At 40.1% G+C, this 26,841-nt stretch overlaps 1 protein-coding gene across 2 annotated transcripts; it reads left to right on the top strand.

Annotated features, from left to right (window-relative positions):
• Window positions 1–47: 47 nt before the first annotated feature.
• DDX46 (DEAD-box helicase 46) lies at window positions 48–24,982 on the top strand. 2 transcript variants are annotated; one of them, XM_075102907.1, is made up of 24 exons: window positions 48–188; window positions 2,793–2,981; window positions 3,261–3,401; window positions 5,227–5,344; window positions 6,228–6,393; window positions 6,703–6,854; window positions 7,179–7,292; window positions 9,149–9,314; window positions 9,697–9,817; window positions 10,168–10,343; window positions 10,780–10,901; window positions 11,718–11,796; window positions 13,619–13,701; window positions 14,448–14,612; window positions 14,973–15,135; window positions 16,054–16,247; window positions 16,820–16,957; window positions 17,606–17,755; window positions 18,271–18,468; window positions 19,060–19,278; window positions 21,331–21,475; window positions 22,169–22,242; window positions 23,003–23,081; window positions 23,924–24,982. In XM_075102907.1, exons 1-23 carry the CDS (start codon window positions 172–174, stop codon window positions 23,048–23,050), a joined length of 3,138 nt encoding a protein of 1,045 aa, XP_074959008.1. In that variant the 5' UTR covers window positions 48–171; the 3' UTR covers window positions 23,051–23,081; window positions 23,924–24,982. The 2 variants fall into 2 exon arrangements, with proteins under 2 accessions (XP_074959008.1, XP_074959006.1); XM_075102905.1 differs by lacking the exon at window positions 23,924–24,982 and having other exon boundaries at window positions 23,003–23,336.
• Window positions 24,983–26,841: the final 1,859 nt, after the last annotated feature.

Raw genomic sequence — 26,841 nt, 5'->3', positions numbered from 1 at the left:
GGCGCTGTGCCCTCCGGCCGCCAGGGGGCGCCGCAGCGGGGCGGCGGGCCGGAAGCGGGGGTGGGGGCGAGCGGCAGCTTCCCGCCGCGCCTCTTGTCGTCCCGGGCGCTGGGGCGCGGAATGGCTGCCGCCGCCGCCGCCGAATAGCGCAGGGTCCGCGCCGCCGCCGCCATGGGCCGGGAGTCTAGGTGAGTGCAGCGGGAGCGCCGCCGCCGCCACGGCCGCTGTGGCCCGCGCCGGGGCCCGCGGCTCTCTCGAGTGGCGGCGAGGTGCGTGTGGCTGCGTGGAGGGGGAACAAAGGGCGGCGGCGGGGGGCCCTCCAGGCCGGCCCGAGCGGCGGGGAAGCTGAGGGAGGACGGGCCGCGGCGGTGGGCCCGCTCTGAGGGGTGGCTCGGGGCTCTGGGCCGGGCTTTAGGGCCCCGCTGGGCTGGGCGCTCCCTGGTAGCCGGCCGGCTCCCCTCCGCCGTCCCGGGTGGCCAGTAGCCTCCCCTCCGCCGTCCCGGGTATCCGGGAGCCTCCCCGCCCTCCTCCACCGCGCCAGCAGCCTCCCCCCCGCCGCCCACGGGGGCCGGCAGCCTCCTCTGCACCGTCCCGGGCCCGGAGCCGCTTTAGGGCTCGGGGCTGGCCGCCGGAGCCCGGTTGGGTCCGAGTCCCCGACCCCCCGCTCCCGCCCGAGCCCACCAGCCCCTCACTGCCTTGTCTTAAAATAATAGTAACAACCGAATTAGTCGGGTAGCCTTTTTTTTTTTTTTTAACCTGGGTTAGGCGGTTTTGTTTGTTCTTTTTAAGATTATGCGGGATCGCGTATTTTCTGTCCACTCGCAGCTCGTATGAACACCCGATTCGGTGTTACCGACTCAGCAGCGGTGTGATCGCGCCCTCGGCGTGTTCCGGGACGAGCCTCTGCTGCCAGGCTGTTCGGAGCTGCTCACACCTATCAGTCTTTAAACCAAGTCCATAATCTGCACGTGCTGTTGTGGCATATGTCTCTTATTTCTTAGTTTAATCTAACCGTCGGATTTTGGCACTAAAAACGTGACGCAATAATCCCTGCGTGCAGCTGTCCCTGCGCTATAACAGCTCCCTGGGTCCGTAACTGAGATTTATACTGAGGGAGGCAGGCGAGGTGAAATTTTAACCACGGGCATGTGTTCACACTGGTGATTCAGAGAAGAGCTGGGTACTCCCGTAGTTATGTCTAAATTAGTTTCAAACTAGCGAGGGCAGCGGTTGCTGCCAGCAGGGCACCGTTAGAGACTCGGGCTGCAAAATCTCCTGGGACTGAACGCCAAGCTGCTGGCACTCGAGCTAGCAGGGCTCCCTTGCGTATCCTAGTACAGCTTCCCTGCTGGTAATGACAAGTTTTTTCTGTTTGGGCTAAAACTAACCTTAAAAGTGGGTTTAAACTTGTATTATTTTCTATTTTAATACCTACAAAAAGTTTTAGAAGTGAAGAAATGGTAAGGGAGTGAGAGCAAACGGTGCTGGAGATGGGTGGGGTGGGCTGCGTGTGCTGGAGGTGATGTAAAGAAATGGTCATCAGACTAAGGCTTTTGAAACCTGAAACCATACTTGGCTTTACTGCACAAAACCAAAAAAGTTTAATTTTCTAAAGCTAAAAGATTAGAAAGGAGGGAAGTATGGAGCAGATCCCGTGGCATTTTGTGACAGAGATGGGGAAGAAATTAGAGATATCTAATGCTGACGGATGTTCTTTGCGCTCAGTTATACTGCTGATAGGCAGTATATATGGATATCATGCTGCTACTGTACTGATTCCAAATGTACATGGTACCTAAATATACCAGAGTGCTGAAATGAACTCTATTATTTTTAGTGCCAATACTGTTGTAATACAACCCTGTGTGGCGATGATGGAAGGGAAGGAAGGAGGTGGGGGCTTGAGGTCTGTCCTTCTCTGCCTCTTCCTGCTTCCCAAGCCTGGCTACTAGGCTTGTTGGGAGAAAGGGTGTGTGGGTCCTGGGCTGCAGGAGCGTGAACAAGGGAATTATTCTGGCGTGGAGACTGGAAGTCAGGAACTGGAGGAAGAGGAGATGGTCACGGTCCCTCTGTGACTTGTACACTCAGCTGAAGGGTTTCCTAGAGAATTCCTAGCCCTACGCTAACGTGGTTGAGATAAGCGAGCACTAATGAGGGGAGAAAAGGCGACTCCCATCTCCATCACACACCCCTCAAGCCTTGCTAACTTCTTAATGTTTCTGTTGCAATGTTTGATGATGTTACGGAATTTCTTTTGATGTCAGCACTCTAAAGGCATTGACCATTGCTGTGTAACACGTGCTCAGGGTTTTATGTTTCCTTAACTGCAGTTTGACAGCTTTTCCATTGAGCAGAGGTATAATTTACCTAGCTTACCTAGATAAAAATAGTATATTGTCTAAAAAGCAACAAAGAACAGTTTTATTTGTTCAACAAATTTTTGAGATTGCTTCCAAGAGTCTTTTTCTTTTCCTACGTATAATGGAAGTCAGAGGACTTCTAAAAAGGAAATTGTTCTCGATGTTCTAGTGTTTTCACAATGTGCTTATAGTAGTTCTCTAAAACCAAAACAAAAATATGACCAAGTAATTCCTCCGATTTCAGCATTGTTGGGAGTATACATATATTAATCCGTTTAGCAAGATGATTACAAATGTTTAGAAATCTAAAAAGTCCAAGAAATTAAGGTAAATAATTCTTTTTGGCCTGTCCACCTAAATATGGCAAATATCCTTCAACTGCAATTGTTCTCATGCTCATGTTCATCTTTTTTGTGTGACTTTACGATGCAGGCATTATCGGAAGCGCTCTGCGTCACGTGGACGCTCTGGTAGCCGTTCTCGAAGTCGTTCTCCGTCTGACAAAAGAGGAAAACGCGGAGAAGACAGACGCTCTAGAAGTAGGGATCGAGAACGTAGACGTGAGAGGTCACGCAGTAGGGACAAGAGAAGGTCGCGATCGCGTGACAGAAAGCGTCAAAGGTATGACTTATCAGTTCCAATCAAAGTAGATAAAAATGCCTGTCATCTGACTATTGATGTTCTTCCACGGTCATTAGTTACTTTGCTGGTGTTCCTGATAGATTTTACTATGCTTAATATTTTTGCTTATTAAATGGTTTCTAGCTGCTGGTGCTGGAGTTTGTAAGCTCTTAGTGGTCTTGATGATTTTTTGATTCCTTTTACAGCCTGTTCCTCAATGGCAGACTAAAATTATACTATGATCACATGCTAAATAAATACAATTTTGTTCTGTGGCAGACGTTCAAGAAGCAGAGAAAGGGAACGGAGCCGAGAGAGAAGAAGATCCCGGAGCCGAGAGAGGAGGCGCTCTAGAAGCAGAAGTAGAGGTAGACGGTCTCGATCCTCCAGCCCAAGCAAGAACAGGAAAACAGAAAACAGGTATTTGTGTTCTCTAATTACAGTCAATGCCATAGTGACAAAATATCGTAAAACTATTGGTAGCATGGAGGGAACCATCAGGCAAAACTACGCAAAGCTTTGGTTTGTAGAACAAGGAGAATATTATGCGAGTGTACTGTTAGGATATTTTCCCATTGCTTAACGTGTCTAACACAGTTTGTTGTGAGAATGTTTCTGTGAAAGAAGATAATCCGAGTTGTGGCAGCTAAAAAATGCGCTTAACTTTAAAGACTGAACTTCGTTCTGAAAGTTTTGTAGTGCTTCGTTGTTATCTCAGGTCCCAGTAGCAATAAGTAGCGGTTTGTGTCCCAGCACGTATGCCCAAATCAATGAAGTGTGCACAGTCTCTAGCACAGGCATTACTCTGAATATAACTTTCTTTAAACTTGTAAATTACAAGTTTTAGTTGTCAGATTTGCTCCAGTGCAGTGTTCTCAGTGATGCACTGTGTTGTTTTCTTTCTCAGATAAAGCACTTTATTTCTTTGGAAACGTACAGGGTTTTAAAAAAATACAGGTAGGGTAGCATCAGGGGATCTATAAACAGCATCGTGGTGACATTTACAACAGGAATTTCTGAACTGTTATAAGCGCCGCTGATTGTACCTGAGCTCAGTGATTCATCCATACTTTACACAAAAAGTGTTCTGAAGAATGTAAGCCAATGAAGTTTGGAATCTGCTTTTTTAATTATATTTGTGCAGAAAAAAGAAAATACATAGCGTAACACTTCAGAGGAGCTCAAGAAGTCTGCGTTGGTAAAGCCCCCACCTGTTTATTTGCTGTTTGTTGCATTCTGTGGGTGTGCTTAGTGCTGCAGTCAGTGTGGGTTTGGCAAGTACTAGTCTTAGGGGTTTACAGTTGCATTAACTCTAGTAAATAGACTTAGTAAAGAGGTGAACCTTGAACTCTTTTAGATATTGTCTTCAGAAATGGGGGAAAACTTCTTACAGGCCATGTTCTTTTAAATATATTTTATCAAAATTTTCAGATATAAACAGCATGTATCATGCTGTACTGTAAAATGAGCGGGGAGTTGGTAAATCGTAACGGTAGTCTGTATCAAGAATAAGCAGGTTGATGACAGTATAGAAATTGTGAGAAGCTGGAATCACAAAGTTTTTTTGGAATAAGCGTATGGTTTGTGTTACAATAGCCCAGTGAAAAAGCCTTAATGAGATTTAATTGGCCAAAGTGAATTTTATATTTATTATCATGAGTTAGCATGTGTTTGGTTTGGGTGCATTTTTTCTTTTTGTTTTCTTTTATTGGAAGCAAGTAAGGATAATAAAATCTGTGATAAATGGGTTGTGTATTAAATGCAAGTCTGCACATTCTGTTTGAGTTATATAAGTAGCTCTTCCCAAGGAGAGGTGTTTTTATGTCTTTCAGCCAGTACTCTATGCCCAGGGGAACGTTCAGACTTCCACAGCAAGATGCTAGATCACTTTACCTTTCTCTAGAAATTCAACAACAGGAAATTTTTACTATCTCTTTTCCAACTGCTGTCTTCAAGGAGGTGTAAAATAAACTGCAGAACCACTAGTGTAGTTACCAATTGTAAGTGGTCTGGAAATGAAGTCTGCAACTTCCTCCGGTAAAAAAAAAAAAGAGACATTTCGGGTAGTTAAAGGGAATATTTCCGTGAAAAGGAAAGATTCTCCTGGAGTCAGTGTGATTTGTAAGGTATTTGAAAACATAAACCTGTACAGGGTGTTCATAGTTCTGTTTCCATCCAGCACGTGTGGATTCCCGCCCTGAGAAAAGCTGTCATGTTCTAAGAAATCTTTGGTCTTACCTTTCAGATCAAGATCTAAAGAAAGGACAGAAGGCGTGGAAGTTTCCAAAGAAAAGAAAAAAGACAAAGACGACAAAGAAGAAGAGAAGGATAAGGATGCTACCACAAATACTGTGGCTACTGAGGTACAAAGCTTTTTAACACTTATAAATTTAAATGATAGAATTTAAACCAGGAATTAAGTTAGCCATAGAATACTGCATTAACAGAAGAAAACCTGCTCTTAGAGCTGGACAAAATCCCGATTGTCAGTAACGCAGATTCCTGTCACGGGATATGCTTCCAGTTCTTGGCATAAGATACATCATCTCAGTTCAAGATTTTGAACTGCTTAGACCACAAACCACAGACAAGCGTGAAGGATCTCTCATTTTTCACATATTAGGTGTCAGTAGAGGAGCTGAACATTTTTTTTTTTTTGGCCTCTGAACCCAGGCAGGAATCAAAGAACAAAGGGAGAAGGAAGCTGACTTTTCCTTCCTCCGTGACATGAAAAGATGTGCCTGGGTGAAGAATTCCCAAACTAGCAGTTTTAGCTAACTCTTCTAAACCAGCACAGGGTTGCTAACCCTCCTTTGTTAATAGCAGCTGTGCTGTCAGCGAAGGCTCTGCAGGTATAAACCAGTCACAGGTTTTTGTACTAGAAGGACTTTTGGAAGAAGAGGGTAATGTGATAATTCCTAAGTCTTTTTGTGGATCAGTGACTAAAATGAGTTGAAACTCACTGGTGTGAGTTATGATTTTTTTTTTTCTAGTAATTAAAGGAAAGTTTAATTCACTATTATCTTAAAAATTATATACCAGCTACTGTAATGAAAAATAAGAGTTAACTGCATTTCTTGAAAATGTTATAGTTGATGTTAGTATTTTTTATTTACTTCTGTTGCGATAGGTTTGTGGACATCCAGCCTTCTACAGCATGCTCGCGCAACAGTTATGTTTCTTTGAAGAAGCATAGGCTAAAGCCAGTGGCCATTAATTTTCACTATTTGGTTGTTTTTATCGTAGAATTTTGATCAGAACAAACTAGAAGAAGAAATGAGAAAACGAAAAGAAAGAGTGGAGAAATGGAGGGAAGAACAACGCAAAAAGGCGATGGAAAACATAGGAGAACTGAAAAAAGAAATTGAAGAGATGAAACAGGGGAAAAAATGGAGTTTAGAAGATGATGATGGTAATTAATTTTTTATATATAACAGTTAAAATACTTTTGTTCCTAAAAATATTACTATTACATTATCCTTAAAGCATTTAGTTATGTTTCAGAGTGTGAACTATAAAATAACAAAGCCTAAATCTGGTCATGGCTTCAGGTCATTTAAGATACAATTGAGATTAACAAACTGGAGAGACTTGTATGAGGAAAAATGATATATTAATAAAACTGGACTGTAATTATTTGGGTAGGCTAATAATTTACTGCACATGAGCACTTTTTGCTTCCCCTGTCTGTTTTATTCTTGTCTTTCTTGCTTGTAATTAGATGATGAAGAGGAAACTGCAGAAGGAGAAAAAGAAGGCAATGAGGTTGAAGATGAAGAGTTAGATCCTTTGGATGCTTATATGGAAGAAGTAAAAGAAGAGGTCAAGAAGTTCAATATGAGAAGTGTGAAAGGTGGAGGTGGGAGTGAAAAGGTAAAATCACGTATTAAGATTTCTTATATTTGCCTTTTAGAAATAGCTTTGTGTTTAAAAGCAAAATGGCTTTGAAAAAAAGGGGAAAGTACAAGAAAGGCAAGAAGTTAGATACACTTAATACCTGTTTGCCTTCACTTTAATTTCCTGGTGTTTTTATCAAGCTGTTTTATCACACATTGTTTTGATAAAATTTCACTGAAGGAAGTGGAAAAAAAAATCCAGCATAATGTGTTCAGAAGTACAAATATTCTATCTATTTTATACAGTATGGTTTTTTGTTTTGTATGATAGCACAATGATTTTTCTTACCTGTTTTTCTAGAAATCTGGACCAACTGTTACCAAGGTGGTAACCGTGGTGACAACCAAAAAGGCAGCTGCAGAGTCAGAGAAGAAGAAAGGGGAGCTTATGGAGAATGACCAAGATGCGATGGAGGTAATGGAAGTGTCTTGTATTTCTGCTGTGAAAAGGCAACGTGCCTCTTACAAGAGGCATGAGAATGGGGGTACTCTGGGGTTTTTAGATCTCATAGGAGTCAAACACTTAGTTATTTAATCTGCAGAACCACGGTCACAAGATTTGTGATCTTACATGGTTTCTTGTTGCTTGTACTGGGTTTTTTTAGAAATCATCATTGCAGCTTTATTGTTCAGAGTCAACATTATACAGATGAGAACTGAATGAGTGTATCAGGTTGTCTGGCTTTGTAACTGTTCTTAACACGACTGGGCTGGTGGATGTCACATGTAGTGTGTGTGAGCACTCTTGCAGTAAAGACATTTTTCCTAATATCCAATCTAAACCTCCCCTGATGCAGCTTGAGGCCACTTCTTCTTGTCCTATTGCTTGTTTCTTGGGAGAAGAGACCAACCCCCACCTCGCTACACCCCCTCTCAGGCAGCTGCAGAGAGCGAGAAGGGCTCCCCTCAGCCCCCTCTTCTCCAGGCTAAACCCCCCCAGCCCCCTCAGCCGCCCCCCAGCACGCTTGTGCTCCAGACCCTGCCCCAGCCCCGCTGCCCTTCTCTGGACACGCTTCAGCAACTGTCTGTCTTGTCTGAGGGGCCCAAAACTGAACACAGCATTCGAGGTGTGGTATAGAGTGTTTACATACGCAGCTGCTCAGCCTGCATGTTCAGTTGCATGTATCTAATCAGAAGAAAATGGGGTTTATGTGTTACATTTCTGCTGAATTTCTTTGTAAGTATAAATATATTCTTTTCTAAAACACCAGTAAGTTATGGATCTCAAAACACTTCATAAATCATAATGAGACATCTTTTTTAGCACAGACGAGAGGCAGATGTTCTCATTTTACAGTTTAGGAAACAGTAGAAAGGAGTTTGATTCTGCCCGGGGCTACAGGCCAAGTCATGTGTCGTAGTAGACAGCACCCTAAACTGAATTTATGAGCGTTTTCTGTTACACTGGCTGTAATTAACAAATGTGTTTTAGTAGGAAGAGGTAGTACAAGAAGGTAAACATCAGCTGCCCTCTCTGGATGTGGGTTTGATGAACCGGTGGATCTCCCTGTGGTCTTGACAGTGTGCAATTTTTTGCATGTTGAGCAGTGGCAGATCAGCACGAATATTGAATTTTAACAGAACAGTGCTCTGGGATTCTCGTAGAGCGGTCTTGCTCACTGATAGGACCTGAACTTCTCAGAATTACTCCTCTGTGTCCAAACTGCCTTCCTAAAATGCTTTCAGGAGAATAGGAGTATTGAGTACTTCATGTGGTTGTGTGCAGTGGTGTAGGCCTGAATAGTTATTAAGGGTATGTGTGTGTTGCTGGCCGGGAGGTCTCAGAGAGACAGCCTTGCCCAAGTCGTAGACTAGATACCCTGCTAGCACTGTAGCTCAGCTAGGTCGTGCTATGCTCCGTGTTGCTGCAGTTCCAGTGTTAGTAGTACTCGACTAGTTTAAATCTGAATTGGGTGCATCTGTCAGAGCTGTGACTGCAGTGGTGTGCTGGCTAGATCTTTCTTCTTAGTATCCTCTTACTATTTCTATTGTATGGCAGTGGTTATTTCTGAATGACAAGGCTGGTAGTTAGTATTCATAAAGTCATGAAAGCGATACGGAGCATGGTGAAAGTTAATGTTTGGGAGAAACGTGAAAGAAATAGGTGAAAGAACAATTGGGACTCTTAAACTGAGAGCTGGTTTTCAGCCTCTAGTCTAATAAGGTAAGGAGTCACTGCTGCTTCTGTGTGAAGTTCCTCTATAAATGAAAAACCAGAGCCTCTCAGAATACCACTCGTACTAATTTACACACAAATTATAATCTATACAGTATTCTTCAGAAGAGGAGGAAGTCGATCTGCAGACTGCCCTGACTGGCTACCAGACCAAGCAGAGAAAGCTGCTAGAACCAGTGGATCATGGAAAAATAGAATACGAACCTTTCAGGAAAAACTTCTATGTTGAAGTACCAGAACTAGCTAAAATGACTCAAGAAGGTAAAGAGAAATACAACCAGAACACCTTGGGTACTATTAAAGAAAAGAACGTTGGATTTTGATGTGCAAAGAAACAGCAAATTGCTTTGGAATATAAAGAGCATTTGGAGCAACTTGGTATAGAACAACACTGAATCAGTTAGATCATTATTTTTGATAACTTCATATTATTATATATGAGACACTGAAAAAATTTACCTGGGTCCTTTCCACTTACCTCCTGTATTTATGTGTAACAAGCTAAAAGCTGTTTTTCTGGTGGTGATAAAACTATTATTACTAAAAACAGTATTTCATGTTCAGGGACAGATCAAGAATATTTTGATCAAGGTGGCAGAGAAATGTCAAGTTTGACTCTGTTGTAATGCAAACTCTGTTTCAGAGGTGAATGTGTACAGGCTGGAGTTGGAGGGAATTACGGTCAAGGGAAAAGGCTGCCCCAAACCAATAAAAACCTGGGTACAGTGTGGTATTTCCATGAAGATTCTCACTGCCCTCAAAAAGTAAGGAAGCACTTTCTGAACTGTTTCATGCTTGATTTTGCTCACTGTGTTCTATCATACGTTCACAAGAAAAACCTTCTTTGCTGTATAAAGCAACATGTCCCTGTTTGTAGATGTTACATAGATGGCGGTCGGAGTGTTTGTCGCTCAGTATTGCACTACTGTTATGAACTATCCCTTCTGCCGTTTGTACCATGCTTTTGCTGCTCGTGGTTAAGGTGTATTTTTTTGGATGGCACTGATATGTATAAGTAAATATGAATATGCAAAATTTTTAAAGCATGACTTTGCAATTCTCATCTGTCAAACCCTGTTTTGTTCTTACAATATCTTTTTTTCCTTTCTTTAAGACATGGCTATGAAAAGCCCACTCCCATTCAAACCCAGGCTATCCCAGCAATTATGAATGGACGTGATCTGATTGGCATTGCTAAAACAGGAAGCGGAAAAACTATTGCATTTCTGTTGCCCATGTTCAGACACATTATGGATCAGAGAGCGTTAGAAGAGGGAGAAGGTCCCATAGGTACAAAGCTTTTCTTTTCAAAACTGCTATTTTAATAAATAAAAACTCAAGCATACGCTTTAGAAGGCTCTTTGGTTCTTCTCTGGCTTAGGCAGGAATGCTTACTTACTACTGTCCATTAATGAGTGGCTTTTTCTGATTTAGTTAGTGATCACCATGCTGTTTAATGATGTTTGTGATCACTGTGCTATCTAGCGTTGTTTCAAGAGCACTTGCATGTCTGTATATCTGGAAGGGAGACCGTACTCCTTTGATTTTGAAACTTTGACCAGAGTTCCACTCCATCCTCACACTGTCTTAACTCTCTTTTTCTTGAAATTACATTTGTAAAAATATATATAAGTGAATTACTTCAAACATTACAAAAGATTACTTTTTATTGTATAAATAACATCTCTTATATTACAATGTATGATGAAAATGCTTTGCTTTTCAGCCGTCATTATGACACCTACTCGCGAGTTGGCTTTGCAGATTACCAAGGAGTGTAAGAAATTCTCAAAGACACTTGGACTTCGAGTTGTCTGTGTTTACGGAGGAACAGGAATCAGTGAGCAGGTACGCAAAGGACACACCTTACTTGTCAAGTAATTCTTGAACTTTATTAGTAAATGTTACTTCTGCAGTGAATTTAATTCCTTCCTCTTTCCCATAAATTCGGTACATTTGCAGCCTGAATTACGGATTTTCTCTGTGTGAATGGTAGAAATACACAAGCTTAAGCTTTTGCACGTAACTTAGCCTTAAACATACTGATCTTGTTGAAAATTCTCAAGTGTGGTCCTTAAAAGTTTCAGACTGTTTCTTTTTGTGTATGTACTGAGCATGGCAGAAACTAAGCTGTTAGTGGGGTGTGAGAGTTTGAAAGATATCGAGAAGCTAATTTTTATGAGAGTTCCCCTCAAGATAACAAAAGCCAGAAAAGATTAACTTTGGTTTATTGCATTATCAAATACTGCACATTAGAGGAATTTAGAGATTAATTTCAAGGGGTCCCATCCCTGTCCCCCCTTATTTATGGAGACGATGGGAGTGACCATCTGTGATGGAACATGGTTTATTTAGTATCAGTTGTTCCTGATGTAACATGTGGCATTTCTTATGGGCCCTTAACTGTATAGAAGTCGTATCCCCATTATAACTTCAAGTGGTAGTAACTTCAGTTGTCAGGGGTTACTCTTTCAGAAAGCAAAGTTTTCCAAAGACTTAAAGAAGTTGCTAAGTAAAATCTTTACATAAACAATTCACATTAGTAGAACAGCTGCGTTACAGTGTATGTTGTTTTCTTTTTGCAAGGTGATACCTGTTTTAAAAAGAAGAAACCACAAAGCAAAATCCAACTCTAATGGTTTGTTTATTGTGTTTTAAAATCAGATAGCTGAACTCAAAAGAGGTGCTGAAATTATTGTTTGCACACCTGGACGTATGATTGACATGTTAGCAGCTAACAATGGTGAGTAGAAGTCCTTTTCCTATGGAGAATTTTTTATATTTGTTGTGTAATTCTAACAAATTCAAAAGATCATGTATTTTGATAAATGGTCTTATGGAATTTTCTTATATCTCTTCAGGCTGCACTATCTAGCTATTGAGAATATATAGCACTAATAATAGGTTTAATCACATATTGTTTTGACTCTTTTGGGGAGGACAGGAAATACTACATTCTTGAAGAGCTTCTGAGAATGTTTATCACTGTTAAAATTAAAATGTGCTGGTCCAAATTCTTTAACTTCAAGTCATTTAGATAAAGGTTGTATAAGAGTTGCTTATTTTGTCTGCCCATTGATCCTTTATTATTGTTAGTGTAGCTCAGCAGTTACCCCCTTTTACTTAAGAGCGTCTGACTCTGCCTTTTATCTGTTGGCTTTAAAAACCAACCAAAGAAGCCCTCCCGAAATAACTGTTCAAAAGTAAAAGAACTGACCTTAACATCAAATACTCAGATTGATTAAACTGAGCCACTGCAGCTTTAAGAGGTTTTGTCCTAGTGTAACCATTGCATGCTTATTAGATAAAGTTTTATTATTAAATTATTCCACATCAAAACCTCTACTAAACTGTTGACATTATTTAACTTCTGTGGAAAAAGTACCTTCAAGACATATAGAACTGGGCTTCCAAGACTTAAATCGTCAAAGGTAGGTACATTAATGCTGTTCCCAAGTAATTTTACAAAGTTATTATTTGGGGATGAAAGTGTTAAGATTTTACATAGATATGTAGATTTTAAGAAATATTTGTTTTGCTCCTTAAGTACGAATTCCGTATCTTTAAAAAAAATGCAGCGCTAAATCTCTACAGAATAATTTGAGGATTCAGCTACAATTTGCTGAAGCTGAAAGGACCAAATTCTGCTGTAGTTTGATAGGCACGAGTCTGAGTGATAGTGGTAGAAAATGTGAAAAATCTGTTCCGTTCTGAGAGCATTTGACATTGTCACTCTGCAGTTGTTTGGAACTGAATCTGTTCACGTTTATATCGTTTGAGAATATGATTCTTAAGTCCTTGAGTTAAATCCTTCTCATGAAAGGGAATCTCTTAGCTATTTGTTTGGGAAGGGTGCTAATTATCCTGTCCATCATAATTTCAAAATGTTCACAGCCATACAATTTACTTACTTTGTTTCCAGCTGTCCCAGAGTTTGGGGTGGTTCTTAATTTTAATTTCAGTAGTGTTACTGGGTAGGCTTTAATCTTTTATATATTTATTTTGACAAGACTGCTTACTCTATTCTATGCATATTATTAGCTGTTAACTAGAATTAGTATGATTATCCTCAAATAGTTGTTCCTAGCTCCGAGGAAGCATTACAGATTATGTGTATAAAAGGAATTTTTCTGAGGCTGCAACAGTTAGCACTGGACTTTGCCTTCCACACATGCGCTGTAATCTCTAATATGTTTTTTTCTAGGTGGCGCTGTCAGATAATGGCTGATGTGGCTCCTTGCTTCATCTCAGTCTTAGTTTTATGATGTGTTTTGGCGAGGGCAGTTTTCTGAATTTTACAGGTTCTTCTGGCCCTATGATGGTATGCAAGAGAAGAGTTTGACAAAATAAAGGGCCTTGTGCATACTTACACATTTCCCAGAATGTATGTGTGATTAAAATGAGAACATTAAAATTCACATTTAGTGAATTTTTTAAAAAAATTAATTAATGTCTTTGTTAGAAGATAGTGAGACTATATAACATTTTAAAAAAAAATATTCCTGAGGGAAACTAGATTTCCATTTGATTTTGTTTCCCATGTGTTTTTTCCTCTCCTTTCACAGGTCGGGTGACAAATCTCCGTAGAGTCACATATGTTGTACTCGATGAAGCAGACAGAATGTTTGACATGGGTTTTGAGCCTCAGGTAACGAATGACAGGAGTGATATTGCCACAAGATGTTATTTTCCACTTCAAAGGGCTTTGCCATGCTATGTTGTTACTACTACACTGCCAATGAGCGTTCAAAAAGATGTGCTACATATGGACAAGGGTTTAAACTGACCCTTCAATTTTTCTATTATCCTCACATGCTTTGTCTTCAATAAATTCATATATAGCTTAGATTTTTCTCTAATGTACTTTTTTTTTTTTTACACACTTGTTTTGGATACTTGTGGCCATGTTGTAGCCCAATGTCATCCCTTGATGCAGGTGTCAGTAGTAGTTGTAGCCTGCTTATAAAGTCTTTGATGTCTCCTGGCAATGTCCTGCAGCAGACAGGAACAAAACGTTGGAAACGTTGGTGACAAATTACTTGCTGGCAGCTTTGGACATCCAGGACTCTTTCAGTTGTCATCAGGCTACATTGTCTTCCAAAATCAGGAAAAATTCGTTATTCCGTCTCTTGAGCTGCAGGGTTTCTGCCGCATGTGTTAAGCTTTCTGCTGGGCTGTTGCCATGTTGCATGTTGCCTCACAACTTCCTTTCGAGTCAAGTTTTGTCTGTCTTCCAATGCTAGCACCTAGGTCTCGTAAGCAAATCTGTAAAGAAATGGGTTGTAGTCTGTGTGCGGTGCTGATACCGCCTGATGTTAAAGATGTCAGCTCTGTGTGTGCATGAAGTTCAATTACATCACTTGGGTATTAACAGGGGTTGTTCTCTTAAACCAGGTTATGCGCATTGTAGACAACGTCAGGCCTGATCGTCAGACTGTCATGTTCTCTGCTACTTTTCCCAGAGCTATGGAGGCATTAGCTCGGAGAATCCTAAGTAAACCTATAGAAGTACAGGTCGGAGGCAGAAGTGTTGTCTGTTCTGATGTGGAGCAACATGTTGTGAGTATCACGCACCTGCCCCGCTTATCTGCTCATCTGCTTGGAAAAGATTATTTCCAGCAATATTGAATATAAACCAGTACACCCACACAGCTTTTCTTTTTAGAAGTTCAGTGACCTTATTAAACAGGAATTCCAAATAAACTAACACCCTAATCTGCAAATGCAATGTGATCGCTTTTTTTAAAACTTGGTTTTATACCACAAAGCTGAACAGCAGTTTTGCCACTAGCTGTGGAAACAGCCTGAAAAAGTCATCTCCTGTTCCTGATTTTTATTTTTATGCACCCTGAATGTGTTTAATGACTTAAGATACAACTTATACTCTTTCTGCTTTGCTTTTGTATGTCTTTTTTCCAGATTGTCATAGAAGAGGAGAACAAGTTTTTGAAGTTACTGGAGCTACTGGGACACTATCAGGAGAAAGGATCCGTTATCATATTTGTAGATAAACAAGAACACGCTGACGGGTTGTTGAAAGATTTAATGAGAGCCTCTTATCCTTGCTTGTCTCTTCATGGAGGTAATCTGCAACCTTAAGGATTTATATTAACAACCCCAAACTAGAATACTGGTATTCAGTGGTTATAAAGAGAAGTTACTCAATTTCTGTATAATACCAATTATTATTTCTTCCTAAGCAGGCTTTGCTTTGTAATTGCAAAATATATTTGTCTCTGAATTTGAAATAGACGTGATAGTTTTCCGTAACTACTCTTTATTGTTCCCTGTGAGATGTCATCGGATGCCCAATCTTGTCTCTGTGCAACAGGATTGTGACTGAGAGTTAACACCTCTCGGGGAGTATTTCTAACTACTTGCTATTGTAGAATAGCAAATGTCATTGGGGGAGTATTATATGATATTGTTATTAGAGATTTCTCAATAATAGTGGCTGTTGTTTGCCTTTTCTGCCATCAAGTAGTAATACTACAGAAGTAGTTTAGTAGCAGGAAGAGGAAATCTCTTTAGAATATTGTCCATCCCAGAGTATTTTAAAACTTTCTATATATAGTGCTCTTAAAAATACCAATAAGTACAAAACCACTGTTCATTTAGTGCAGCAATGGAAGAGGGAAAAATATTCTTGTTCTTTGGAGATTTCTGTTGCCTTTAGAGAGCAGACAAAGTCTCGGCATGAGGTCTCAATTGAATATAAGAAGTCAAACAGAAAATCATGTTAAAGACACTTTTGAGGATCTTGGTGTGGGAGAACATCTTTTTGTAGTGGAAAAACTAAAAGTTTTGTTATTCTGGATAATAGACTGAGAGATTTATTATTCTGGCTAATATATGTTGCCAGTAAAAGTATAAAAATGCAATACTTTCACTTGCATAGGCTTTTGGCTGTTTGAAGCTGAAGGGTGTTTTGACCTGTGTCCAAATTCTTCTGGCCCAGAGCAGAGCTTTATAATTAACTGTTTTGTCTGGTTTCTTGCAGGCATTGATCAGTATGACAGAGACAGCATAATTAATGATTTCAAGAACGGAATTTGCAAGCTTCTGGTGGCTACGTCTGTAGCGGCAAGGGGCTTGGATGTAAAACAGTTGATGCTGGTGGTCAATTACAGCTGTCCCAACCATTATGAAGATTATGTGCACCGAGCAGGCCGAACTGGGCGAGCCGGCAATAAAGTATGTACAATTGGTTGTCTGTTTTAGTAATCACTGAAACCTTTTCCTTATTTATTGCTTGATCAAGGTGTTCCCAAGGGATAGCTACAGAGGGAGTAGTTCACGTTACTGGTGGGAAGAGGATTTTCCTTTACAGTGTCTAAGGTTTTTGAATGATTGTGTGTAAAATGCATTCTGCGTTTTAACACTACAAAAGTTGGAACTTACTTGTTCTTCTGATGTATGAATGTGCTTTTAAATCCCATTTGTGGCTGAAAGTTTGGGTGGTTTTCACTGTTGGAAATGTGCCCTACTCAAATTTATAAGATTTTATTTTCCAAACTTTTAACCATGACAAGGTTGAACAGAAAGACTTCTGGTTCTACTGTCTGTGGCTGATTATCTCTGTATCAGCTTCCTGGGAAATCACGTTACTCATTCTACATTCCTGCTAAAAAAAATATATGCATGTATATCATGGTTACTTTTATTGACCAGAACAATATAATCTCTGTGAGGGTGCTTCAAAACTTCAGAGATAAAGTGTCTTTAGAGATTTTTTCTTTATTATCTTTTAAATTAATTTTGACCAGGGGTATGCGTATACGTTCATTACTGAGGATCAGGCACGGTATGCTGGTGATATCATTAAAGCTTTGGAATTGTCAGGGAATCCGATACCTACTGATTTGGAGAAGCTCTGGGCTGACTTCAAAGACCAACAGAAGGCTGTAAGTAATTCTTTCTTCTGCAGTGGGCTTTGGTCTGGGTTTAATGCGTATGCACGTGGGTCCAGTGGTATCGTATACATGCGTGAGTCATCTCACTGACTTCATTCAGAACACACATGCATGCTGAGGTAAGTGTACTACGTGTTTTCAAGATCGGGGTCTTGAATGTCATTTACAGGACTGTTCTTGAGAATTTAAATATTGTCATCTGGTATGTGATAGAGAAGCGCCTGCTATATAAGGGGCACTTTGGCTTTTATCAAAATTCACGTAAAAGATAATTTGTATTATTATTTCTAGAGCTCTCACCGTCAGAGGATCTTGCTCATGCTGAGAAGAGTGACTTTGGAGCTTTTCCCATATAAAAACTGGAGGGTTTTTTTAACTGCATTTGAAAAGCATTTAAAATGTATACTTAAAGAAAATCTCAATAGTGTATTGTTTCTATCTGCTGAATTAATATAGCTTTTTAAAATTACAGTTCATTGTAAAATACAGTTTTTAAAATATCAAGAGCTTCCTAAATGTGCTAGGATTTGCTTTTTAAAATAAATAACTTCAAAATTATTTGTCTAATTTTATAGTTAATTACTATCAGAAATGGGATTTTCAACTTTTAAATATGAAAATATATGTTTTTGTTTTCAGGAGGGAAAGTTGATTAAAAAAAGCAGCGGATTCTCTGGCAAAGGTTTTAAATTTGATGAAACAGAACAGGCTTTGGCTAATGAAAGAAAGAAGCTACAAAAAGCAGCTCTTGGCTTGCAAGATTCAGATGATGAAGACACAGCTGTTGATGTAAGCACCTGAAAATAAGGTTTAAGTTGCTTAAGGATTTCCAGTATATTTATGTTTTCCCCAGTGGGTCACATACCATGTTGCAGAATGCACGGAGTTTTGTTAGTCCATGTCCTGCACTACTAACTTAGTTACCTTCCATGAGTAGGACTGTATGTATTAGGAGACATGGTATTGTTGGGTTCATGGTTGGACTTGGTGATCCTAGAGGTCTTTTCCAACCTTAATGATTCTCTGATTCTATTCTTCGATATAGAAGATAGATCCCTTTCCTAATGTTCGTTAGACTCCTTTTTATGACCTTGAGAGTAAACGCTAGGTTAAAACTTTTTCCTGGTTATTAGATTATCTGTTCCTTTTGCTGAGTTGTAGTTCTGAGCTGGACTCTACCATTTATACAAGATTTAGTTCTTTAAAAGCATGTAAACTAAATGCTCCTTAGTTGTTTTTTTCTTGAGGATGATAAGATTATCTAATGGTAAATGTTGTGATCTAATAATTGTTATTTTCTTTAGATCGATGAACAAATTGAAAGCATGTTCAATTCAAAGAAAAGAGTAAAAGACATGGCAGCACCAGGAACATCAAATGCTCCTACACCGTCGGCTGGGAATGCAGAAAAATTGGAGATTGCTAAAAGATTGGCTTTGAGAATCAATGCTCAGAAGAATCTTGGAGCAGAGGCACAAGTATTGGTCCCCTTCCACTTTAAGGTCAGGCTCTTTGAAAAGCGATTTTTTTTCTTTTTCTTTTTTTTTTTAAATAAAGGTTGTTCAGGTCTTTGTTCTGTGACTGCCATTTTATTTAGTGTTTCTGCACACTAATAACATACTGTATTACTTAGCTTATTTGTGGCGGGCTAACTCAGTTACAAGTTCTAGGATTTGTAATTGAGCTAATATGATAATAAGATTTAATTCAGAACTGGAAATTTTTTGTCTGTCCTGGGAAAGAGTTAATTCATTACCGATGAAATTACCCGACTAGGTTTTGTCAGCTTTAGCAGAGTTGCAGGATATCTTCCTCTGCTGAAGCATGTGATAGACAATCCATTTAGATTTAGGTTTATGTGGTCTAGAATGTCCAAAGGTCTTTTGAGCTGCAGATACAAAAGACCAGTAAGATCTTTTCTATGCAGGTGTGAGGGGAGTTACTGAGAGGAAGGAAAGAAGAGAAGGAGAAGTTTGGAGAATGTACTTGTTGTGTGAACAATTCTATTACGTAGAAAGCTTTAACAAAATCCTTGCTGGTTTATGTAGGACTTCTGGCCACCTTGTTCTCAGCACAGACCTGTTTTTTTACAGGATGTGATGCAGCAGGCTACAAATGCCATCCTGAGGGGAGGCACAATTCAAGCTCCTACTGTGTCTGCCAAGACCATTGCAGAGCAACTGGCTGAAAAAATCAATGCTAAGCTCAATTACGTACCCATAGAGAAGCAGGAGGAAGAGAAACAGGATGGAGGACAAAACGAATCCTTTAAGAGATACGAAGAAGAACTGGAGATCAATGACTTCCCACAGGCAAGTGACCGTTTTGCTATAATCAAGTGTAAAGGGCCATTACTTAACAGAGGCTATCTTCGTGGCTTAGGCTGCGATTGTACCAGTAAAATACTTTGTCTTTATTTCTTATCACACCTAATTGAAATTACCACATCATCGGCGATTGCTTCCCAGTTTATAGGTACACAATGCTTTGGACGTATTCCAGAGATTATCGAAGACAAGCATTCCTTACTATAAAAAAATGTCTTTTCGCTCTGCCGCTGACTTCTCTCGTACCCAAATCTTTGACACTGTCTGGCATTTTATTTCCAAGGCTGTACTACTATGGCTGATACTGCTCTTTGCTTTTCTTATTACCTGAGTATTTTCGCCATTCAGAATGTTGCTGCTCTAGTCTACCTCATCTGTTATTTCGAAGATTTATATTCCACAGTAACAAGCACAAATGCCTTGTATTTATCTTTTGAGGTTTTGCCCAGGCTTCCCTTTTTTTATCAAGTTGTTGTGTTATTAGTTTGTTGCCCTTCCCCCTCAGAAATCCTCCTAATTCTTATCCTAAGCGGTTTCTCATTTATAGAACATGTTCTAGATGTAATAATTTTGCTAAGGATCTTTCTAACCCTTTAAGGATACGCTTACTAGGTACAAAACGGTGCCTGCTCACAATGGCTAAACAGGTAACCGTTCTGTCATCTGCATATAAACAAATTGTAAATATTTAATTATTTTATTTTTTTTTAGACCTGCACTAGAAAAAATAGCGCTCTCCTGATCTTTTTGTTGTTCGCTGTTTTGTAACATCTTCTCTGAAACACTGATGTATATGTGGCAGTTAATCAGTGAGAATCATCACTGCTGGTTATGTCACCAGAAAATCTCTGTAAGGGAGAGGGACTCACACATTACGCATTGTGCAGTACTGAACACAGCACAGTCCCGAGATGACAGAGGTGAAGTAGGATAAAGTGATCACCTAAAGCAAGAATGACAGCTGACTCTGTAAGCTGTTGTTATGTAGAAGTACTGCACAACCATTCAATACCATCACATGAGCTGTAACATGCACATGGGGTAGCCTTCCTGATTATGGGTGCAGGTGTTCCTGAGAGCCAGATCACTGCTGATAAGGTACCTCGTGTAGAGAGGATATGTGACAGGAACGGTTTGATCCCAGGACATACAGCCTGCCTTTAGAGGCTGTGTTCCAGAGCTGGCTTCTGGAAAAGCAGTGGTTTAAGGTAGGATACACAGTACGTTTGCTCAGCCTGCCAGAACTGAGGAACCAAACGGGGACTGGAGGGGATCGTTCTTCGTGTCAGAAATAGCTTTGCCTTCACGCCAGGGCAGGGTGAGCTGCTCCAGTCTTGTCCTGCATCCCCTAACTTGGAATGCCAGAGCTCGCTACGACAAAAAATTGGCTCCATCTACAAGTGACTTAAAACAATCTACTAGATACTTTCTAGTAATTTCATTGTCTAAATTAATGGGATGCATTTATCATAATGAAGGGTTCTGAAAAACAAGTGGCAATGTTTATTCCTTAGGCTTTATTTTTGGAGATTTTAAGGTTTGGTTACTTTTGTCTTTAACCGATGAAGTGTGTAGAAATAAATAGCATTTATTTTGTTACAGGGGAGTACTTGCAGCCATTAGCAGTATGTTTGCCCTTGAAGCCTATTCCTCTACAAAAAGTGCGAAATAAAATACTTGAGTGCTGCTTCAGAAAATCACCAGAAAAAATTACAAGTTTTAAATTTTCAGTGTAGCAAAATAGAATCTCTTTAGAGTTCTTGCTTCAATAGAACTATGCATCCATTCTCTTCTCTCCTTCTTCCATAACTTTATCTTGCTGACACAAGGGGCAGATTTTTTTTTATATACTTGCATTAAAAAATGGGCTAAAATTTCAATCTGCATTTTTAAAGTAGAATGCCATGACCGATCTTCACCGTGCAGTGTTTGTCTAAAACCCCGTGGTGTTTGTCTAAAATCTCAGCTAACCTTTGGATTGCCGTTCGGTGCGGTGCCTTTCTCCTCGTTGATCCTCCCATATCCTTTACTTTGCAGACGGCCAGATGGAAAGTTACCTCCAAAGAAGCGCTACAGAGAATCAGTGAATATTCTGAAGCTGCTATTACAATCAGAGGAACTTATTTCCCTCCAGGCAAAGAACCCAAGGAAGGAGAACGAAAGATTTATTTGGCTATAGAAAGTACGTATTCATTTTATAAATGTTTCAATGAAAGATAACGACTCCAGTTTTTTAACTAGATATGGAATCTCTGTAGTTATAGCGTACGGATGCTCAGTTACGGACCCACTGTAGTTACTTTGCAAATTAATATAAATACTCAAGAAACACTTGTTTATCTTAATACACTTTGTCAAATGATCCATGGGGATCTCAGAGATGCTTCTCCTGAGAAGCCTGACCAGCCGCAGAACAACAGCAAGCATGCATGGAGGCGGTGTGGAGGACAGGGAGAGAAAAGATTAAAAAAAACCAAATTGGAATAAGCACAAAGGTGTCTGTGCCAGTGTGAAATAAGGAAGAAAATGGAATTATGTGGGTTTTGGCTGTTAAAGGTATAAGAAATTACATCAACTACTGCAACAAAAGCTTTGCTAATCTTGTGATGGTTGAATAGAGTTTTTTCTCAAAGAAGTCTCTAACCTGTGGTATTTCTGAACAGCTTGATTTATGACTCTGTGCTGTTCTAAGTATCTTCCTTAAAACAGCACACAGTCTAGCTGTGGCAGTCTGTACAATGCTAGAGAGTTCTTCAGCAAATAGTTGAGGATATTCAGCAAGTCCTACAGCGCTTCTGAAAATAGCCAGCAATGTTTATTCTGTAGGCTTCACCTACAGAAAGCGTTTAAGATGGTAATACTTTTTTGTCTTCAGGTGCCAACGAACTGGCTGTACAGAAAGCAAAGGCAGAAATCACACGACTTATAAAAGAGGAGCTCATCAGATTGGTGAGTGAAATACCCAGAATGCAGAGGGAAAGTGCATTAATTTGTGCTTTCTGAGATTGATTTCTACAAACGTTGATGCTCTGGCATACATTTTTATTATTATCGGGGACTGGAGCCTATAGATCTCAAAAGCACCCTTTCATTAAACAGCCCAGAAAATACATGACTGTTCAGTTGACCGGCCATACGGCCATTATCCAGCCAGCAGATGGAGATAACACATTAACAGAGCTTCTTGACTGAAGACCCCTTAAAGAGTTTTCCTGATTTCAGCACCATCAGGCAGGGGGGAGGAGAATTATCCCCCTCATTTTAATACTTTATGTGTGTTGAGAGATTTGTTTTGCCATAGCTTTATAGCATACCCGGCTAATAATTGGCTGTGTTCAACATACTCTGTTTTCAAATAAGAAACTGTCCTGAGAAATCACCGTTTGACTTCTCTGGCCAAAGAAACCTCAGGTTTCTCTAGAATAACCTTCAGTGATATCACATGAGACTTGGCAGCGTCTTTGGCTCCTTCTCTTAAGTAGCCTTTCAGAGCAGCAGTCAATTCCAGTGGTCTTGCTGGGCCATTATTGAGAGTTTTACTTCTTTTTCAAAATCGTTGACCTCCCCGTAAAAATGTTTTCCAAAGGAAGGAGGTTGCTAAGGTACTGCTTGTCCCCACATAACGTGGATTTATTGTTAGTGGGGGTTTATTGCAATTCATTTATCTGTTTTCACTTTTAACTGTGATTATTCTTTCCTTTGTTTGCAGCAAAATTCATACCAACCGACCAACAAAGGAAGATACAAAGTTCTATGAGTATTTGGAGTTATCTGTCTGCCAGTGGCTGGTGCGTGAAACTTTGTGGCTTCTGTTGTTTTTGCTGTTTACACTGCTTATTGTAAATTAAGAATTTTTTTATTTTGTCTTGCGGACATTTTTTTAACAGAAAATTGATACTTGCTGAAACATCTTAATTCCACTAAAGTTATCAGTCTTAAAGCAGACCAGTTTTGGCAGAGCATGATTTAATTTAGAAGTGCAGTTTATATACTTCTCATCATAAAGAATATAAAATAAAACAGATTTTAATTTTCCTGCCAGACTATACCGTTAAGTAAATTAAACAGTGTTGGGATTTGTGTTGGAAATCATTAGAATGTACCTGCTTCATATCGTGGGGATGGTTCACACCATATCAGTTTATACTGAAAAAACGATAAACCCACCAAAATAAAAGCGGGATTTTCTCCTGATCTATAGCATCTCTCTGGCTGGTTCCACACACATTCATTCCCTGTACAAATGTCCCCCTAAGGTCAGAGAGTCTTGCGGTGATCAGAGCAGAGAATTTTATCCAGAAATAATTGAGGTCTAGTTTTAAGATCTTCTTATCTTTATCACGTCCCATTTTGTCTTTATCATCCAGGTAACAGAATAACTCTTTGGGGTTTTTGTAAAGTGAAATGTTTTGTAGTATGAAAATAGCTTTCTTGGTTTTTTTCTAAACATCAGAATTTTAGGATTTGATTTTCTTTTTTCCTCATTCTCTGACATAAGAATGAAAGCCTGTTTAGTTTAAAAATAAATTCTCGGAAAAAAAAAAAGAGAAATCTCTTTTGTAATGAAACACGACTTTGACTTTTTTTATAGTGTTCTTATATATACATTTAATGTGATTTTTTCCCCCAGGGTTGTCGTCTTTATTACTGTTAGGACATGGCTTTAAGTAAAAATGAATAATGATATTTCTGAGTGAATTCCACAAATATTGACTATTGTTGCAGTCAATAAGCTACTGGGACAGGCAAGGCCTTTCTTTTTGAGGTCTCATCCCCATAACCATTAGTATTCACGATGGACACTTACCACTCTTAAGCATTTAACTTTCCTGCCTACTTATCTGGAGCCTAAGCGGCAGCGATTTGAATCGTCTCATTCTAGCAGCTGCAAGACTTTCAAGACGATGACTTTAAAAAGGACTTTTGTAGAAAGCTTTTCTTATCTGACACATTGAGAAGAAATGTGTCATTTTAAAACAACTGTGTATATACTGCTTTAACGCTGGTGAAGACAAATCGTACAACCTGCATCATGGCTGTATAAATTCACAACTTCTATTTCCCAACTTCAGGTAATTTAAATGACTATTTCCATTTGCATACAACTGTCTGTTGCTCTCACGTCAGCGTACCTTATTTGCAATACAGGAAAGGAAAGTAATGATTACTCCGACGTAAGAGTGTACAGTTAGGATAACAAAACCCAATACTTGCCAATATTACTACATTGAGTAGAACAAAGAGAATAAGCACGCACAGTAACACTTCTCAAAACTGAAAACGGAAACCTCAGACTATAGCTCCATGGTTCCCTTTAAATACATCAGGTTTCCTTCCTTTTAAGAACTGGGTTTCGATATGCTTCATACAACTTGTTTGCTGAATTGTCTAACTTTTGACAGTGTCCCCCCAGAAGAGTGACAGATTTGGATGTGTTGAATGAAAAGCACCTTCAAGTTTGGACAGTCTGACACTTCTTTAAATATCTTGTTTCAAAATGTTCATATATATATTGGTATCTCCTAAAAAAGGCATGGTGGAGACTTTTTTTGTGATTTCCAGCTTTGCACTGTTGGATTTCAGAGATGCAACAATGTATAATCTTGAACTTCCTGGGGTTTTTAAATGCAATGTCAATATTCCTATGTTTTTTAAATTCCAGCAAAAAAATAAAAATAATTTCAATGTATATTTTTCAGAAACTGTCTTTCTGAATAGCTCATGTTTTCTGCACTTATATTGCTTCTGCATTCTTTTTCCTATGACAGTTAACCTTGTACTTTTTGGAGTAGGGTGATGTGCACAGTAACTAGCGCTTGTGTTTTTCTGCTAGAAATGCAATGAGGTGCAGCTCAGGCTCAGTTAAGAAAGTTGCAGTGAAGGCATTTGGATGCATGGAAACAGGAATGAAATGCAGAGGGGAAGAAACTCTCAAGTTAACAAATGTACAAGGAAAAAAAGGTGGAAACAGGATGAGTATAAAAGTTGGGAGAAGATGCAATTAAGGAATGAAAAATTGTTGTATTTAGTTCTTTGCAAGTTCTTAATAAACATGACCGTTTGGCTGCTTTCCAGGGAATCTGCCCTGCACAGATTCCTGCCACCAGTTGGTGGAAGAGCGTAGGGATGCTGTATTTGTTGGGGGTTTTTAAATCCACACAGCAGAGTTGTTCTGTTGTGTGCCCACTGCCAGCTTTCTAGGTTGCTTTATGCTTTCAGTGCTTGAGTAACAGTGGTATTTTGGGTGGATAAGTGATACAAGTGTTTGAGACTGGATCATGAATGAGTTTTTGCTTGCGTTTCGCGGTGCTGCAGAGCTGTCGTGCAGTGGTGGCGGTGAGGGGTGATGCTCTGGGGGTGTTGCTGTTCTCGGGGAACAGGGCACTGGCACTTCTAGGTGGCAGCAATGTAGGAGAGACCTGCTGTGTAGATGAGGGTCTGTGAATCTGGAAGAGATGGTGAACACCGGGAGCAGCTGGAGGCAGAAAAGCGTCACTTTTCTCCACTGCAGCCTCCACCACAGCCTGAGGTCCTGGGCTCCAGCAGGCCGGGAGAAGGAGAGAGCAACACCCTTGATCGCAGCCCTTCTGGCTCCCTCGTTCTCAGCGCCAGCACGCACCAAAGATCCAAACAGCAACATTCCTCACGACATTGCGAAGGGTGACATCCCGTCTGTCGCTGCGGTGGCCGTTTGTGTGTGAGAGTTGACACAGCATGTCGGGCTACTCTCTGTATGCACGACTGGGCAATTGTGCAGAGGTTTTGCTCTGTGCCCTAGCCAGGAAAACAGGAGAGGAAGAGTCAAGCCAGTGTTCTGCATGGGGGGCGGGGGGGAAATCGCAGCAAGATGAAAAATGTGTGCAATCACAGACCAGAATTTTGTACCACCCTAGCCACCCCTTGCTTTGTTAAACAGGCAGCTTACGGCCTATTTTATGTGTTAGTTGTAATCAAAATATTATGTGCGGATCACAGCCCGGCATGTTCTGTAGCTGTTCCCTGACCTGGTCGCTTGAGGTCTTGTACAATGTACAACTTGTACAATGAAATTGGTGCAGTCTATTTAATGTGCATCTGGCTGCTAATTGAATAAAAGATCCTCAGGCTCAAAGTGCCATCTATAAAAGCTTTTCTCACTCAAGTCTTCCAAGTGGAAGACAAAAAAATAAAGATTTTCAAGCAAAGCTTTCATAAAATTCTGCCATTGTAAAAGCTGAATTTAAAACAAACACCGAAGGCTACATTTGGGATCATCCTTAAATAATAAGAATGCTGGAGTCTCAGGGAGAGAGCGCACTTTGGTCTTTCAGTCCTTCAGACATGTTTACAGTTGTAGGAGATGTCTGTTACTGAGTGAAACTAGTGACAGGGTTAGAGAGAGGCATGTGTATCTGTGAGAACTGAGCCTGCGCAGCTTGCCACAGTGAGGTTTTCATTTTCTGCCATGGACGCATACCACCGATGGCCTGTTCCTGAACCACCTCTATTAAAAAAGCCTTTTCTAAATTTGCCCCAGTGCCCTTAAATAGGCCAGTGAGTGTCTTCTCA

Source organism: Phalacrocorax aristotelis, chromosome 8 (assembly GCF_949628215.1).
Source record: "Phalacrocorax aristotelis chromosome 8, bGulAri2.1, whole genome shotgun sequence".
Taxonomy (NCBI): domain Eukaryota; kingdom Metazoa; phylum Chordata; class Aves; order Suliformes; family Phalacrocoracidae; genus Phalacrocorax; species Phalacrocorax aristotelis.
Note: the sequence above shows the minus strand (reverse complement) of the source record. Positions and strands in the feature narration are given on the sequence as shown.

Coding starts and splice junctions, on each gene's coding strand:
- DDX46 (XM_075102907.1), top strand. Junction 6,394..6,702: donor GAGTTTAGAAGATGATGATG/GTAATTAATTTT, acceptor GCTTGTAATTAG/ATGATGAAGAGGAAACTGCA. Junction 9,315..9,696: donor AGCTAAAATGACTCAAGAAG/GTAAAGAGAAAT, acceptor ACTCTGTTTCAG/AGGTGAATGTGTACAGGCTG.